General features: G+C 39.8%; 1 protein-coding gene across 3 annotated transcripts in view; it reads right to left on the bottom strand.

Annotated features, from left to right (window-relative positions):
• Positions 1 to 17,768, bottom strand: part of tom1l2a (target of myb1 like 2 membrane trafficking protein a) — a 67,463-nt gene that overhangs the window by 41,887 nt on the left and 7,808 nt on the right. For all 3 annotated transcript variants that reach the window (XM_072915835.1, XM_061974331.1, XM_061974332.1), the window contains exons 2-7: positions 12,034 to 12,118; positions 8,070 to 8,148; positions 7,850 to 7,999; positions 5,703 to 5,837; positions 5,461 to 5,628; positions 5,262 to 5,378 (exon numbers count right to left, since the gene is read on the bottom strand). In XM_072915835.1, the coding sequence (XP_072771936.1) occupies positions 5,262 to 5,378; positions 5,461 to 5,628; positions 5,703 to 5,837; positions 7,850 to 7,999; positions 8,070 to 8,148; positions 12,034 to 12,118 (734 nt within the window). The remainder of the gene's footprint in view (positions 1 to 5,261; positions 5,379 to 5,460; positions 5,629 to 5,702; positions 5,838 to 7,849; positions 8,000 to 8,069; positions 8,149 to 12,033; positions 12,119 to 17,768) is intronic.

The raw sequence follows: 17,768 nt of genomic DNA, 5'->3' as shown, positions 1-17,768 counted from the left end.
TGCACCAGACTGTGAAGAGTGAATCTACAATAGGCAAGCAGCTTGGTGTGAAAAAATCAACTGTGGTAGCAATTATCAGAAAATGGAAGACATACAAGACCACTGATAATCTCCCTCGATCTGGGGCTCCACGCAAGATCTCATCTCGTGGGGTCAAAATGATCATGAGAACGGTGAGCAAAAATCCCAGAACCACACGGGGGGGACCTGGTGAATGACCTGCAGAGAGCTGGGACCAAAGTAACAAAGGTTACCATCAGTAACACACTACGCCGACAGGGAATCAAATCCTGCAGTGCCAGACGTGTCCCCCTGCTTAAGCCAGTGCATGTCCAGGCCCGTCTGAAGTTTGCCAGAGAGCACATGGATGATACAGCAGAGGATTGGGAGAATGTCATGTGGTCAGATGAAACCAAAATAGAACTTTTTGGTATAAACTCAACTCGTCGTGTTTGGAGGAAGAAGAATACTGAGTTGCATCCCAAGAACACCACACCTACTGTGAAGCATGGGGGCGGAAACATCATGCTTTGGGGCTGTTTTTCTGCTAAGGAGACAGGCCGACTGATCCGTGTTAAGCAAAGAATGAATGGGGCCATGTATCGTGAGATTTTGAGCCAAAACCTCCTTCCATCAGTGAGAGCTTTGAAGATGAAACGTGGCTGGGTCTTCCAGCATGACAATGATCCCAAACACACCGCCCGGGCAACGAAGGAGTGGCTCCGTAAGAAGCATTTGAAAGTCCTGGAGTGGCCTAGCCAGTCTCCAGACCTTAACCCCATAGAAAATTTGTGGAGGGAGTTGAAAGTCCGTGTTGCTCGGCGACAGCCCCAAAACATCACTGCTCTCGAGAAGATCTGCATGGAGGAATGGGCCAAAATACCAGCTACTGTGTGTGCAAACCTGGTAAAGACCTATAGTAATCGTTTGACCTCTGTTATTGCCAACAAAGGTTATATTACAAAGTATTGAGTTGAATTTTTGTTATTGACCAAATACTTATTTTCCACCATAATTTACAAATAAATTATTTAAAAATCCTACAATGTGAATTCCTGGATTTTTTTTCACATTCTGTCTCTCACAGTTGAAGTGTACCTATGATGAAAATTACAGACCTCTGTCATCATTTTAAGTGGGAGAACTTGCGCAATTGGTGGCTGACTAAATACTTTTTTGCCCCACTGTGTATATATATATATATATATATATATATATATATATATATACACGCACATACATATATATATATACACGCACATACATATATATAAATTACACGCACATACATATATATATATATATATATATATATATATACACGCACATACATACATACATATGTATATATATATATATATATATATATATATGTCTTAATAAGATTATCCAAAAAATAGTGCTCGATACCGTGGTAGAGCGCAATATATGTATGTGTGGGAAAAAAAATCACAAGACTACTTCATCTCTACAGGCCTGTTTCATGAGGGGTTCCCTCAATCATCAGGAGATTTTAATAGAATCATTCACATACCATGGTTTATATAGGGCACAGAACGGGTAGGTACAGGCAGGCGTAGGGGCGTGGTGATTGGCTCATGTGTTACCTAGGAGGTGTTTCCGTCTGTGACGGCATGCTGATACAATTTCGCTGCGCTTGTTATACCGCCCAGACCTGTCATCCCTCAACAAGCGCAGCGAAATTGTATCAGCATGCCGTCACAGACGGAAACACCTCCTAGGTAAGACATGAGCTAATCACCACGCCCCTACGCCTGCCTGTACCTACCCGTTCTGTGCCCTATATAAACCATGGTATGTGAATGCCCCATCCATCCATCCATTTTCTATCGCTTATTCCCTTCGGAGTCGCGGGGGGCGCTGGAGCCTATCTCAGCTACAATCGGGCGGAAGGCGGAGTACACCCTGGACAAGTGCTTCTATTAAAATCTCCTGATGATTGAGGGAACCCCTCATGAAACAGGCCTGTAGAGATGAAGTAGTCTTGTGATTTTTTTTTCCCACATATATACACATACATACATATATATATATATATATATATATATATATATATATATATATATATATATATATATATATATATATATCAGTGACGTGCAGTCACTAGAGGCAGGTGAGGCGGGGCCTCACCTGCCATCATGGAAAGAAAAAAAATGTAAAAAGAAAAAAAATTAATTAAATTGTTATATGTATCCAGTGATTATACTATAAAGTTATTTTCCATTTAACTTCACCCATTTTAGATTATTTTTATTTAAAATTGCTGAATTTTCACATTTGCCGTTCAAATACTGAGAAGAGACGGTGCGGTGAGCAGAAGCCAGTTGAGGCACGTCACTCAGTGCCTCAACATGGATTCCGGACTCGGCTAACTGCTGGCCTGCTGTGCAGTGAGACTGTATTGCTATATGAACTATATTATACATTTCCATAGTTTAGTTAGCTGAGGTATATAATGTACAGTGTATTTTGTCAACAACTGTATGTGTGTAACGTATTTCTTGTGCTGAGCGATCATAAAACGGCTGCAAAAGACGCACTTGCTGAGGCTCCAGTAATCCCGCCTCCTGCACCCCCGCCGTAGAATTGTTATATCAACTAAAGCCCACACTTAAACTTTCCACGTGCAAGATTGAATCTATTTAAAAAAGTTATTTCATAAGAAGCCAAAAAGTGCAAAAACAATAATGTTCGTGTTGGAGGAGTTGTGAATGACTGCAGGGCCACAACATTAGGTACACCCGCAGACTGCAGGTGTACCTAATTCACAACTCCTCCAACACGAACATTATTGTTTTTGCACTTTTTGGCTTCTTATTAAATAACTTTTGTAACCTATTTTCATGGGCTTTCCTCTTTGTGATGTTAAGTTCCTGTTATGCGCTGTTATACAGTATATGCCTTGAGCTCTTATTTTGAAGGCGTGATGACACGGAGTGGAGCGGAAGTTTTTGAAAGAAAGTAAATAAAGTGGTCCTCGTGCAAACTGGAGCCTCCGTGTTTGTTATTTTGTAGTTTCATACAGTATAGGCGACATTTATAAACCCTCGGTTACACTTTTTTAAATAGATTCAATCTTGCACGTGGAAAGTTTAAGTGAGGGCTTTAGTTGCGGCGCATTGGACTTAATTTCTAAGTAAAGGTAAGACCATTATAACGTTTTTTTTATTAAATGTGCTTTTTTGTGTGCTACAGTTTGTATGTGTAAAGTTAAAGTTAAGTTAAAGTACCAATGATTGTAACACACACACACTAGGTGTAATGAAATTTGTCGTCTGTATTTGACCCATCCCTTTGTTCAACCCCTGGGAGGTGAGGGGAGCAGTGGGCAGCAGCGGCGCCGCGCCCGGGAATCATTTTTGGTGATTTAACCCCCAATTCCAACCCTTGATGCTGAGTGCCAAGCAGGGAAGAATGCTGGTATGAGCTTTTAAACATAACCCGTTAACTGCTGCCAATCAAATGGTGAATAAGATACTCTTTAGGGTTCATATGTTTGTAAATCTGACTGTGATGAAGTCAGTGCCTCACCAGCCATCAACCTCACCGCACGTCACTGATATATATATATATATACACACATAAGTTATATTGTAGTTTAACTCATTTACACTCGTCAAAGCTCTGATAATTAGGCTAATGATGTTATGGCGCCATCTGGTGGTTAACAGGTAAATTACACCAAAACAATATTTTCTTGTTTTTCAATGTCCATCCATCCATCCATCCATCCATCTTCTTCCGCTTATCCGAGATCGGGTCGCGGGGGCAGCAGCTTAAGCAGGGAAGCCCAGACTTCCCTCTCCCCAGCCACTTCGTCCAGCTCCTCCCGGGGGATCCCGAGGCGTTCCCAGGCCAGCCGGGAGAGATAGTCTTCCCAGCGTGTCCTGGGTCTTCCCCGTGGCCTCCTACCGGTCGGACGTGCCCGAAACACCTTCCTAGGGAGGCGTTCGGGTGGCATCCTGACCAGATGCCCGAACCACCTCATCTGGCTCCTCTCGATGTGGAGGAGCAGCGGCTTTACTTTGAGCTCCCCCCGAATGACAGAGCTTCTCACCCTATCTCTAAGGGAGAGCCCCGCCACTCGGCGGAGGAAACTCATTTCGGCCGCTTGTACCCGTGATCTTGTCCTTTCGGTCATGACCCAAAGCTCATGACCATAGGTGAGGATGGGAACGTAGATCGACCGGTAAATCGAGAGCTTTGCCTTCCGGCTCAGCTCCTTCTTCACCACAACGGATCGATACAGCGTCCGCATTACTGAAGACGCCGCACCGATCCGCCTGTCGATCTCACGATCCACTCTTCCCCCACTCGTGAACAAGACTCCGAGGTACTTGAACTCCTCCACTTGGGGCAAGATCTCCTCCCCAACCCGGAGATGGCACTCCACCCTTTTCCGGGAGAGAACCATGGACTCGGACTTGGAGGTGCTGATTCCCATCCCAGTCGCTTCACACTCGGCTGCGAACCGATCCAGTGAGAGCTGAAGATCTTGGCCGGAGGAAGCCATCAGGACCACATCATCTGCAAATAGCAGAGACCTAATCCTGCAGCCACCAAACCAGATACCCTCAATGTCCAAGAATGAGATTCATTCGGTTTTCGTTGGAAAAGCGTAGTAATATACCAGGAATACAGTCTGTTTAAAAAAACAGCTGTTATAATGAGTCAATGGAGCTAACATAGTTTTTAAGAGAAGGTGCATGTAAAGGTCTATATTTACATCCTATTCTAACAACGTCGCAATCAAAAACACAATGAATTGCATTTAGATTAAAAACATTTGGAAAAACTCCCTGGCGAAATTTCAGACCGCTAACCTTCTAACTTAACACATATGGAAAACACATGTAACGCCACTTTTGGGCCTTAGTAGTGCACGATGGTAAGTTAAATGTGCACAAAGTGTGTTCAAAATGGTGAACATGGTAATCAAATTTAAAAGAGTAAATACCTTTCAAAGGGTTAAAATGTCAGCTGCAGCAATTAGACTTGACCACAACATGATTGTTGACTGTGGGAGTGAAAACTTAATTAATGGTAGACTAATGGTAGACTACCATTGACACGCATCAGAAACAAACGGACTACTTTTGAATCCTGAATGGATGTAATGCCAATTTTTTGAGTTGAAGTCAAGAAAATCATTTTCATCTGTTTAGTGTCCAGTCATCAAATCAGATTGAACAATGCAAAGTAGTGTTAATGTCATGAGTCTGTATATTTTATCAAACCTGGAGCAATTCTAGATCGGAGGAATCCTCCTGGCCGGGAACCATCTCTGTGAGCATCTCTGACAAGACTTTAATGTTCCCTCTCACTATGTCCAACTCGCTACGTAACCTGGTGATCTACAAGAAAAGGTGATTTTAGATGCAAACTGGAGGTGTACACAACTTTGGACTGAGTAAGGGTGGTGTCGCCATCCATTACCTGTTCAGGGGTAGCTGTGATGGCACCATGTGGAGAGATGTGAGTGGCAGATGAGTTTGTGGCAGGTTTAGGAGATGAAGAAGCAGAGGTGGTGGTGGTGGTGGTGATGGTGGGGGTGGCTGCAGGAGCGAGGTACTTGATCATGCCCGGGTCCACCTCTGGGGTGCCCTGTGGAGAATACAAATATGAGACATTGCTCAAATTCAATACATGAATGCATATTTGCAAACATAAATCTGTACCCGCTGTGGTGTGTGGATGGGGGACAATGCATCCAGATCTGCCATGGGGAACTCAATGCCCTTTCTTTTCAGTTCTTCATAGATGTGGACCACCCCGGTAAGATCAGGACTACTCCGGAATGCATCAGCCCAGGCCTGTCAAACAATGGAATCTACAGTGTAATATTTACTTAAAGGTTATTTTCAAAGTATTCAAAGAAGCCAATGCTGGCCAATTTCTTTGTTAAGTCAATTTCTGCCACAAGAGGCAATAGTGTAGTGGAAAGTAACCTCAACAGAACAAGACCACACTTTTGGGGGGGGGGGGTACTTATTTCGTTCAAATAAACACTAAAATATCAACTTCAAAAAAGTGTTTTTATTCACTTTGGATTTTTTTTTAAATGTTTCCATCCATTTAAAGCTTTAATCCTAGGCAAAAGGCCGGGCTGTGGGATCACAGACTGGGGCGATTTCTGAACTGAATCGCAAGATGGATCACATCATGGAAAAGCTGGTTGAAAGGGAAAAATTGGATATGAGAGCCAGCATGGACGAATAAAACAGACAAGCCATTGTAATGTCTGCTCGCGGAAAAACAAAAATCCTAATCTACGATTTAACTCCCTCGAATGGCCTTGACGCTGCAACAAAAGGAGCAGGCTGTTCTGAAAACATCCCCCGAGGACTCCTCAATGATGGACGCTTTTGACCTCCCTCCCTCCTCAACGACACCTGGAGTCGAACTTTCGCTTGCATGCAGACCGGCCCCAGGCCTACGGACACTACATCAACACACCCAAGACAATGGGCATATACACACACACACCCTCCCCCACCCCACGCCTTCACCACCGCTTGATTCCCCTTCGGGGTGATGGCCGATTTTTCAAAATTTTACCCATCACGCAATATCCCTAAAAAAAGCTTCAAAGTGCCTGATTTTAACCATCGTTATATACACCCGTCCATTTTCCTGTGACGTCACATAGTGAAGCCAACACAAACAAACATGGCGGAAAGAACAGCAAGCTATAGCGACATTAGCTCGGATTCAGACTCGGATTTCAGCGGCTTAAGCGATTCAACAGATTACGCATGTATTGAAACGGATGGTTGTAGTGTGGAGGCAGGTAGCGAAAACGAAATTGAAGAAGAAACTGAAGCTATTGAGCCATATCGGTTTGAACCGTATGCAAGCGAAACCGACGAAAACGACACGACAGCCAGCGACACGGGAGAAAGCGAGGACGAATTCGGCGATCGCCTTCTAACTAACGATTGGTATGTGTTTGTTTGGCATTAAAGGAAACTAACAACTATGAACTAGGTTTACAGCATATGAAATACATTTGGCAACAACATACACTTTGAGAGTGCAGACAGCCCAGTTTTCATCAATTAATATATTCTGTAGACATACCCTCATGTCAGCAGGTCAGGGAAACTAGGGTCGATATTCTTCTCTTGATCATCTTCGGGACGGTGTGAGCCAAGACATCCAGGGGGTTTAGCTCGCTCGTCTGCAAGAACAAACTGCCGCCATTGCTTGCCGTGCTACCGAGGTCCTTTGTCCCTGAATTGCTCACACACTCCGGCAGAGTCAATGGGGGTCTGGCGGCAGATTTCTTTGACTTTATCGTTGGAAATGCATCTGCTTTGAGTGTCGCAGGATATCCACACATTCTTGCCATCTCTGTCGTAGCACAGCTTTCGTCTGTAAAGTGTGCGGAACAAACGTCCAATTTCTTGCCACTTTCGCATCTTTGGGCCACTGGTGCAACTTGAATCCGTCCCTGTTCGTGTTGTTACACCCTCTGACAACACACCGACGAGGCATGATGTCTCCAAGGTACGGAAAACAGTCGAAAAAACGGAAAATAACAGAGCTGATTTGACTCGGTGTTTGAAAAATGGCGGATTGCTTCCCGATGTGACGTCACAACCGGGAGCGAATATTAGAAAGGCGTTTAATTCGCCAAAATTCACCCATTTAGAGTTCGGAAATCGGTTAAAAAAATATATGGTCTTTTTTCTGCAACATCAAGGTATATATTGACGCTTACATAGGTCTGGTGATAATGTTCCCCTTTAACGCAAGAATGCACATTTAAATATTTAGTAAAGAATGTTATATTATTCTAATTCTACTACACATGCTTCAATACCTGTATGAGCGACAGCACTTTGTCCTGCACGATGGTTGGAGGATTTGTTTTGGGCGAGATGATTTTGACCAAAACGCCATCGATAAAATCTCTATTCGCCACCTGAGCGTGAAACCTATGGCCGCAGTTCTTCACACACGTCTCCACGACCTGCAGTCACAAAGGCAGAGGGAAGATCAAAGACAGAATGAAAGCTAAACTTTGTGTACCTATGCCTCACCGTTAGGGCCAGCATGACTTCTCGGTAATTCTTGTTGCCACTAAGTCGTTTCTTCAGGGCTCGTATGGCATCTTTTGGCCTAAAGGGTAACATGTGCACACAATCACACACTTGTCAAGCTGCATGGAGGACACATTGACATAGACTTGCAGTATGTCACAATAACAAATGAGCATTTGAGGTGTGCTGTGGAGTGAAGCCATCACACCATCTGTTTTGTCTGGTGTTCTCCTCAGGCGACATAACCACTGTCCATGCATGAAGAGTCCAGCTTGGCTCTCTGTCTGTGACCGCACTGCTGATCAGACTTTTAATATGCTTTTGTGAACCCCCCTTTTGATGTTCTGCTGTTGCATGGATTTTTAAAAATGAATCATCACACATTGTCATATTCAGTTGCAAAAGCACATAAGTGTCATTAACCAACTGGTTGGACACGTAGATGAGTGTGTGTGTGTGAGAGAGAGAGACAGAGCACTCTGTGTTGCAGGTTTAAACAATGTGTGTACACACGTAGGCATGAGGAATGTTAAAAGAATGCAAACAGAAAAGCATTAAGAAATGAAATAAGGAAGAATTTTTAACATTTTTGACAATGTATTCATCTTTCCTTCCCTTTATCATTTATTATTCTATGTTAGCTACCTCTCTTTGTTTATAATTCTATGTTAGCTACCTCTCTTTGTTTATAATGTATATTTTTTGCTGGATCTATTCTCTATTTTATGCTGCCCTTTTTTTTGCTGCAGCTGTTACATTTACTGTAATATTGTACATGGTAATTGGGATTTGCTATATACTCATACTTGCCAACCTTGAGACCTCCGATTTCGGGAGGTGGGGGGTGGGGGGCGTGGTTGGGGGCGTGGTTAAGATATATATATATAAGAAATACTTGACTTTCAGTGAATTCTAGCTATATATATATATATATATATATATATATATATATATATATATATATATATATATATATATATATATATATATATATATATATATATAAATAAATAAAAGAAATACTTGAATTTCAGTGTTCATTTATTTACACATATACACACACATAACACTCATCTACTCATTGTTGAGTTAAGGGTTGAATTGTCCATCCTTGTTCTATTCTCTGTCACTATTTCAGAACACACACATTATACAAATATACATTATAAAATCAATAAGAAAACGGGAGCTCTAATTTGGGAGTCTGAATTAGGATCAGAAGTTCCTATATAAACATTGCGCACTCACGTCGTTGTATTGATTACTGCAGCTGTGCACCGGATTCATTCACAAATACAAACTACAACTCACAAACACTTTAGAGTTAGGCTCCACCATCAGAATGTGTACTTAAACTTATAAAGATCACATGGATATTATTCAGTGAGTTGATTCACCAAAACTAACCTGTTATACAGGAGGAAAAAAGCACACAGGACGTTTCAATTGTTCACAGACTGGTCGCGCTCATCAGAATGACAAGACACTTCCGGTCTGCAGGTGATAGCATTCAATTGGGAAGAAACGCCCTACTGCCCCTTACTGACCAATGTGAATACTGATAAATCTGTAATGACAGCTCCAAAAACGAATTCAAACCACAAAATAAAATAAATAAATCAACACAAAAATGTGACACATTGTGGGTGGGTCACATATGCATGTACAGTAGATGGCAGTATTGTCCTGTTTAAAAGTGTCACAACATTGCTGTTTACGGCAGACGAATTGCTTTACGGGGGACGAAATCTTGACTGCTGTTGATGTGTGTTGTTACCGCGCTGGGAGGACGTTAATGAAACTGCCTAGCAATAAACACACATAAGAAACCAAGAACTCGCCCTCGATCATTAGCTGTTTATATGGTGGGAAAGCGGACGTGAGAACAGGCTGTCAACACGTCACTCAGGTGCGCCTGAATTTCGGGAGAAAATTTGTCCCGGGAGGTTTTCGGGAGAGGCGCTGAATTTCGGGAGTCTCCCGGAAAATTCGGGAGGGTTGGCAAGTATGTATATACTGTATATATTATATAGTGAAGTGAAGGGAATTATATTTATATAACGCTTTTCTCTAGTGACTCAAAGCGCTTTACATAGTGAAAGCCAATATCTAAGTTACAATATACAAATATAATATATTATAAAATAATATATCGGTATATATTATATACTGTATGTATAATATGTAAATATTACATATATGTTATATTTTATATTGCTACTATGGTACATTTTTGTCTACTTTATACCTTTATACTTTTTGTTTCGCCCTCTTTTTGTGCCCTTGTGTGCATTATCCTTTCCATCCTTTCTCACTGAGCTACTGTGTGGAACAATTTCCCTTGTGGATCATTAAAGTTTGTCGAAGTCTAAGTCTTATAACATTTTAGAACAAAAGACAGCCAGTATGAATGATTGCATATGGGTGTTTACAGCTGCGTTTAATTGATAAGAATAGTACGCAAAAGTGTGTGTTTTGAAATAAATATTTAAATTCATCACATCACATTTGGCAGAGAATTTTGTTTTATTGTGTATAGGGTTTCCTATATGACATACTTCTGCTCAAACTCTTAATGGATCTGTCCCGATACAGCATCTACATGTACATGTAAATGTACATTACTTAAAAAATTGATAAATAATTTTAAAAAAGACCTCCCTCTATCAAAATTTAAAAATAGAGATAAAGGCGGCATGTAATGACAAAAAGATGACAAGTTTATATTAATAATTAATTTTAAAAAAACGTTTTATATATATATATATATATATATATATATATATATACCGGTATATATATATATATTTTTTTTTTATTTTATTTTTTTTTTATTATATATATATATATATATATATATATATATATATGCATGCATATACTGTATATATAAGTTTATTTTTATAAGTTTATATATAAGTTTATATTAATAATTAATAAAAAAAACTGTTTTATATATATATATATATAACTGTTTTTTTAATTATATATATATATATATATATATATATATGCATGCATATACTGTATATATAAGTTTATTTTTATAAGTTTATATTAATAATTAATAAAAAAAACTGTTTTATATATATATATATATAACTGTTTTTTATTTTATATATATATATATATATATATATATATATATATATATATACACACATAAATATATATATATATATATATATATATATATATATATATATATATATATATATATAGCATGACTTCTCAGTAATATATATATATATATATATATATATATATATATATATATAATAAAAAAACAGTTATATATATATATATATATATATATATATATATATATATATATATATATAACTGTTTTTTTTATTAATTATTAATATAAACTTATATATAAACTTATAAAAATAAACTTATATATATATGCATGCATGCATGCATGCTTTGGAGCCCCTGCCTTGTTTGCCTTGGTGTCCTAAAATATGAGCCCTCCTTGAAGGCAACACTTGCCTTGACCTTAAAAAGTTAAAATTCGAGGCCCGATGTTATCTAAACCACAATGAAGTGTTTTAAATATAGAAAAAAAAAATCACAACATCACCCCTTTAAATGACTTTACATTACTATTTTAGTGGTCACAAAGTCTTGATTAAAATGTAAGATCTTAAAGACACAAAATGTATTATTATTTTTATCATATATATCAATATCCTGTAAACTAAATAGTATGGACATTGCAAAGTGCTGCCTATCTTGCTCCCTGTCCTGACCTATACTTATAATAATGACTTAATTCTGTACAACCTAATGCAAACAAAAGGCGTTCTGTGCCGTTTGCCTTAGTCAGTCAGTAAGACAAAGAGAGCTCCATGACAAACTGACGTGGGCTCAAGCAGAAATCTTTGCACGACCCAATACCACATTTTTGTGAGCTGCAACCACGCACTGCTTTACAGCAATAAAGTGCTCCAGTGCTCACCCCTCATCTGTCTCGTTAATGATGTCACAGATCTCCATGTTGAGGGCCCAGTCTTCATGCGGTAGGCCTCCGTCAGTAGCCCTCTCTGAAGGAAGAACAAACAAATGTCATTTGTTTATGGGGTTGCACGATATAGACGATATAGCAGATGATAGAGATTTTAATGCTATCATTTTATCGTGATAATGCATGTTGATGACACATTGTAGCTTTGTATCGCACATTTCACAGCGACAAGCGAATGGCCGAGTCTTCAACGCAATGTGGAGTCCTCCACATCTAATAATCCTCGCCTCTATGGTGGCAAATAACGTACAGTACAGGCCAAAAGTTTGCACACACCTTCTCATTCAATGCGTGTTCTTTATTTTCATGACTATTTACCTTGTAGATTGTCACTGAAGGCATCAAAACTACGAATGAACACATGTGGAGTTTTGTACGTGACAAAAAAAGGTGAAATAACTGAAAACATGTTTTATATTCTAGTTTCTTCAAAATAGCAACCCTTTGCTCTGATTACTGTTTTTCACACGCTTGGCATTCTCTCGATGAGCTTCAAGAGGTAGTCACCTGAAATGGTTCTCACTTCAAAGGTGTCATACTTTTGATGCCTTCAGTGACAATCTACAATGTAAATAGTCATGAAAATAAAGAAAAGGAATAGCTAAACATGATACAAGAATAGGAAAGCAATGCTAACCGCTAAGCTAGGGTTCTTGAATGTAAACAGAGGTGGGTGGATCAATACAAATATCGACAGTAACTGAATATGGTCGAAACTTGAGGTGGGACTCTTTGGCCACCTCACGATTCGATTCCGATTACGATTCAGAAGCTACAATTGGATTTAAAATCGATTATTGATGCATCTTTAATTTATGTAGTGAAGTGTCCGTCATTGGACATTGGACAGTGTTCCTAATGAAGTGTCTGTCTTTAGACAGTGTTCCTATAGAAGTGTCCGTCTTTGGACAGTGTTCCTAATGAAGTGTCCGTCTTTAGACAGTGTTCCTAGTGAAGTGTCCGTCATTGGACAGTGTTCCTAATGAAGTGTCTGTCTTTAGACAGTGTTCCTAGTGAAGTGCCTGTCATTGGACATTGGACAGTGTTCCTAATGAAGTGTCCGTCTTTGGACAGTGTTCCTAATGAAGTGTCTGTCTTTAGACAGTGTTCCTAATGAAGTGTCTGTGTTTAGACAGTGTTCCTAGTGAAGTGTCCGTCTTTAGACAGTGTTCCTAATGAAGTGTATGTCTTTAGACAGTGTTCCTAGTGAAGTGTCTGTCTTTAGACAGTGTTCCTAGTGAAGTGTCCGTCTTTGGACAGTGTTCCTAATGAAGTGTCCGTCTTTAGACAGTGTTCCTAGTGATGTGTCCGTCTTTAGACAGTGTTCCTAGTGAAGTGTCCGTCATTGGACAGTGTTCCTAATGAAGTGTATGTCTTTAGACAGTGTTCCTAGTGAAGTGTCCGCCATTGGACATTGGACAGTGTTCCTAATGAAGTGTCTGTCTTAAGACAGTGTTCCTCGTGAAGTGTCCGTCTTTGGACAGTGTTCCTAATGAAGTGTCTGTGTTTAGACAGTGTTCCTAGTGAAGTGTCCGTCACTGGACAGTGTTCCTAATGAAGTGTCTGTGTCTAGACAGTGTTCCTAGTGAAGTGTCCGTCACTGGACAGTGTTCCTAATGAAGTGTCTGTGTCTAGACAGTGTTCCTAGTGAAGTGTCTGTCTTTAGACAGTGTTCCTAATGAAGTGTCTGTGTTTAGACAGTGTTCCTAGTGAAGTGTCTGTCTTTAGACAGTGTTCCTAATGAAGTGTCTGTGTTTAGACAGTGTTCCTAGTGAAGTGTCCGTCATTGGACAGTGTTCCTAATGAAGTGTCTGTCTTTAGACAGTGTTCCTAGTGAAGTGTTCGTCTTTGGACAGTGTTCCTAATGAAGTGTCTGTCTTTAGACAGTGTTCCTAATGAAGTGTCCGTCATTGGACAGTGTTCCTAATGAAGTGTCTGTGTTTAGACAGTGTTCCTAGTGAAGTGTCCGTCTTTGGACAGTGTTCCTAATGAAGTGTCCGTCTTTAGACAGTGTTTCTAGTGAAGTGTCCGTCTTTGGACAGTGTTCCTAATGAAGTGTCTGTGTTTAGACAGTGTTCCTAGTGAAGTGTCCGTCTTTAGACAGTGTTCCTAATGAAGTGTCTGTGTTTAGACAGTGTTTCTAGTGAAGTGTCCGTCTTTGGACAGTGTTCCTAATGAAGTGTCTGTGTTTAGACAGTGTTCCTAATGAAGTGTCTGTCTTTAGACAGTGTTCCTAATGAAGTGTCTGTCTTTAGACAGTGTTCCTAATGAAGTGTCTGTCTTTAGACAGTGTTCCTAATGAAGTGTCTGTCTTTAGACAGTGTTCCTAATGAAGTGTCTGGTTTAGACAGTGTTTCTAGTGAAGTGTCCGTCTTTGGACAGTGTTCCTAATGAAGTGTCTGTGTTTAGACAGTGTTCCTAATGAAGTGTCTGTCTTTAGACAGTGTTCCTAATGAAGTGTCTGTCTTTAGACAGTGTTCCTAATGAAGTGTCTGTCTTTAGACAGTGTTCCTAATGAAGTGTCTGTCTTTAGACAGTGTTCCTAATGAAGTGTCTGGTTTAGACAGTATTCCTAGTGAAGTGTCCGTCTTTGGACAGTGTTCCTAATGAAGTGTCTGTGTTTAGACAGCATTCCTAGTGAAGTGTCTGTCTTTGGACAGTGTTCCTAATGAAGTGTCTGTGTTTAGACAGTGTTCCTAATGAAGTGTCTGTCTTTAGACAGTGTTCCTAATGAAGTGTCTGTCTTTAGACAGTGTTCTTAATGAAGTGTCTGTGTTTAGACAGTGTTCCTAGTGAAGTGTCTGTCTTTAGACAGTGTTCCTAGTGAAGTGTCCGTCTTTGGACAGTGTTCCTAATGAAGTGTCTGGTTTAGACAGTGTTCCTAGTGAATTGTCCTATCCAATTGAACTTTGGATAGGTCAATAATTCATAATAACATTGATTTTGATTCAATATTATGTTTTGAGCAATGACAGTTTGAAAGAAAGAAAAAACTGCTTTGTTTTATTAGTCAACATTGCAACTTTTTCTAAATTAAATTTAACCTTTAAGCTTTTTTATTTCACTTTTGTTATGTTTTTGTTTATTTTAATAGTATTTTTAGAATGTGTCGTGGGCCTTTAAAACATTAGCTGTGGGCCGCAAATGGCCTCCGGGGCACACTTTTGACACCCCTGCTATAGATAATAAAAAATTAAATGTGATAAATCTATGGATAAAAAGCAGAGCATGCACGTTTATCATAACTCTCTCTCTCTCTCTGTCTCTGCCCCTCCCTCACCAATGCTGCTGCTCACAATTTGTTTTGTTTTTAACCCCTTCTTAACCCTGAACGTACATTGAAAAAACATGCAACCCTAACTCAAAATGCCGGACATTTGAGGCATTTAAGAAACTCCGCCCTGACAGCTCCGCAAAATGTATTATTTATTTATTAGCCTTTATTTAACCAGGTAAAATCCCATTGAGATCTTTTCTTTTCCAAGGGAGACCTGGCCAAGAGGGCAGCAGCAAGGTTACATTAAAAACAGTAAACAAATACATAAAACATCACATTTACAACATTAAAACTTGCTCACATGACACATGTGCATACAGACAAGGTAGACTGCAATCCTTTCACAGAAGCTTTGAACTCATTCAACGTAACTAGGGTTTGAAGTTTAATGTTCGATTGTAGGTTATTCCAAGCCTTCGGTGCAGAAAACCTAAATGCTTTCTTGCCCAGTTCAGTTCTTACTTTGGGGACGACAAATTGCAGAACATTCATTGAACGAAGAGGACATGTCCGGTGAAAAGAGGACCAGTCTATCCTAGCTCGTTAGCTGCTAGCATGCCGTGTGTTGTGCCTCGGTGTGCCTTGTTTACACAACGTGCGTTACGTTACTTAATAATTCCGTGTGGAACCGAACCGAACCGGAACCCCCGTACCGAAACGGTTCAATACAAATACACGTACCGTTACACCCCTACTTACTATTGTATATCATTTATTTATTCACTGTTCTGTTACAAACAGAGAACAAGGAAATGGGATAAAATTGCGATGGTATGAAAAGGAGTAGGATTAAATAAGCTCTGCTTCTTCCTACTCCTTTTCGGACGTGCTGTAATGAATCAACTGGAAATATGTGGCGCATTACATTGTATCGTATGCATGTTCCACATCAACTGAAACTGAACTGAACTGAACTGTAGCCAACAAAAGCATAGACTTAAAGTAGCACATGGGTCACGACGAGAGTAAACCGTTGGATAAGCAAATCAGCTTTAGGGCGGTCAACTTTAATGTGGATAAATGCAAGAAAAAAAGTAGATGAGTTTGGACCAGAACCAGCAATAGAGGCTAAGAAGAGTGGACAATCCTGTGTACTCATCACCAGGAGTTGTATCCTTGAGTAAGGCTGTAATATCCCCTCTAATCTCCTACAGTGGACTGTCAGCAGTAAGAGTGTGTCCACACAATCAGAGAAGTCACAGAAAGTATTCACTAATTGTGTCGTGTCCCACCACTCGTGCCGGGTAGAAGCGAGAGCCCCACCGGTGGAGTCAGATGATTCCCAGGCTTAACAGTGGCACTGACAGGCGGTGCCACGCGGCGCTAACTCGGCTCTCGTTGCCACCCCCCGCATAAACGTTTAGTCACCACTATGACACACTTCCAACTTGGCCTTATGTCAAGCACCTTCTGGCTGGCAAAAACTCCACATGGGATTAAGATCAATTAAATGGTTAGAGCGGCAAACTTTCACAGGATCTTGATTAAAGAATCCTCCAAAATAAAGTGTCTGCAAACAAAGTCATTATGATATACCTCTCACTATCAACATCAATTTAGTGGATGCAAAAAACAAACACTAAATTGCTTTGAGACACTTGTGATTTAGGGATATATAAATAAACATTGATTGATTGATTGATTGATTGATTGATTGATTGATTCTTCCGACTTCTTTTGGGACATGTTAGAACGTGAAAGTGTAAATGTGTAATGTAAACATTGTAACTGTGTACATCAGACCTGGGCAAATTAAGGCCTAGGGGCCACATGTGGCCCGTTGAGCTTTTCAATCTGGCCCGCCAGACATTCCCAAATAATTTTTTTAGATCTTTAAGATGTAAAGTGTAGCTCATACTTGCCAACCTTGAGACCTCCGATTTCGGGGGGTGGGCGGGGGCGTGGTTAAGATATATATATATATATATATATATATATAAGAAATACTTGACTTTCAGTGAATTCTAGCTATATATATATATATATATATATATATATATATATATATATATATATATATATATATATATATATATATATATATATATATACAGTGGGGCAAATAAGTATTTAGTCAGCCACCGATTGTGCAAGTTCTCCCACTTAAAATGATGACAGAGGTCTGTAATTTTCATCATAGGTACACTTCAACTGTGAGAGACAGAATGTAAAAAAAAAATCCAGGAATTTATATTGTAGGAATTTTAAAGAATTTATTTGTAAATTATGGTGGAAAATAAGTATTTGGTCAATAACAAAAAGGGGACACGTCTGGCACTGCAGGATTTGATTCCCTGTCGGCGTAGTGTGTTACTGATGGTAACCTTTGTTACTTTGGTCCCAGCTCTCTGCAGGTCATTCACCAGGTCCCCCCTTGTGGTTCTGGGATTTT

Source organism: Nerophis lumbriciformis, linkage group LG22 (assembly GCF_033978685.3).
Source record: "Nerophis lumbriciformis linkage group LG22, RoL_Nlum_v2.1, whole genome shotgun sequence".
Classification (NCBI taxonomy): Eukaryota; Metazoa; Chordata; class Actinopteri; order Syngnathiformes; family Syngnathidae; genus Nerophis; species Nerophis lumbriciformis.
Note: the sequence above shows the minus strand (reverse complement) of the source record. Positions and strands in the feature narration are given on the sequence as shown.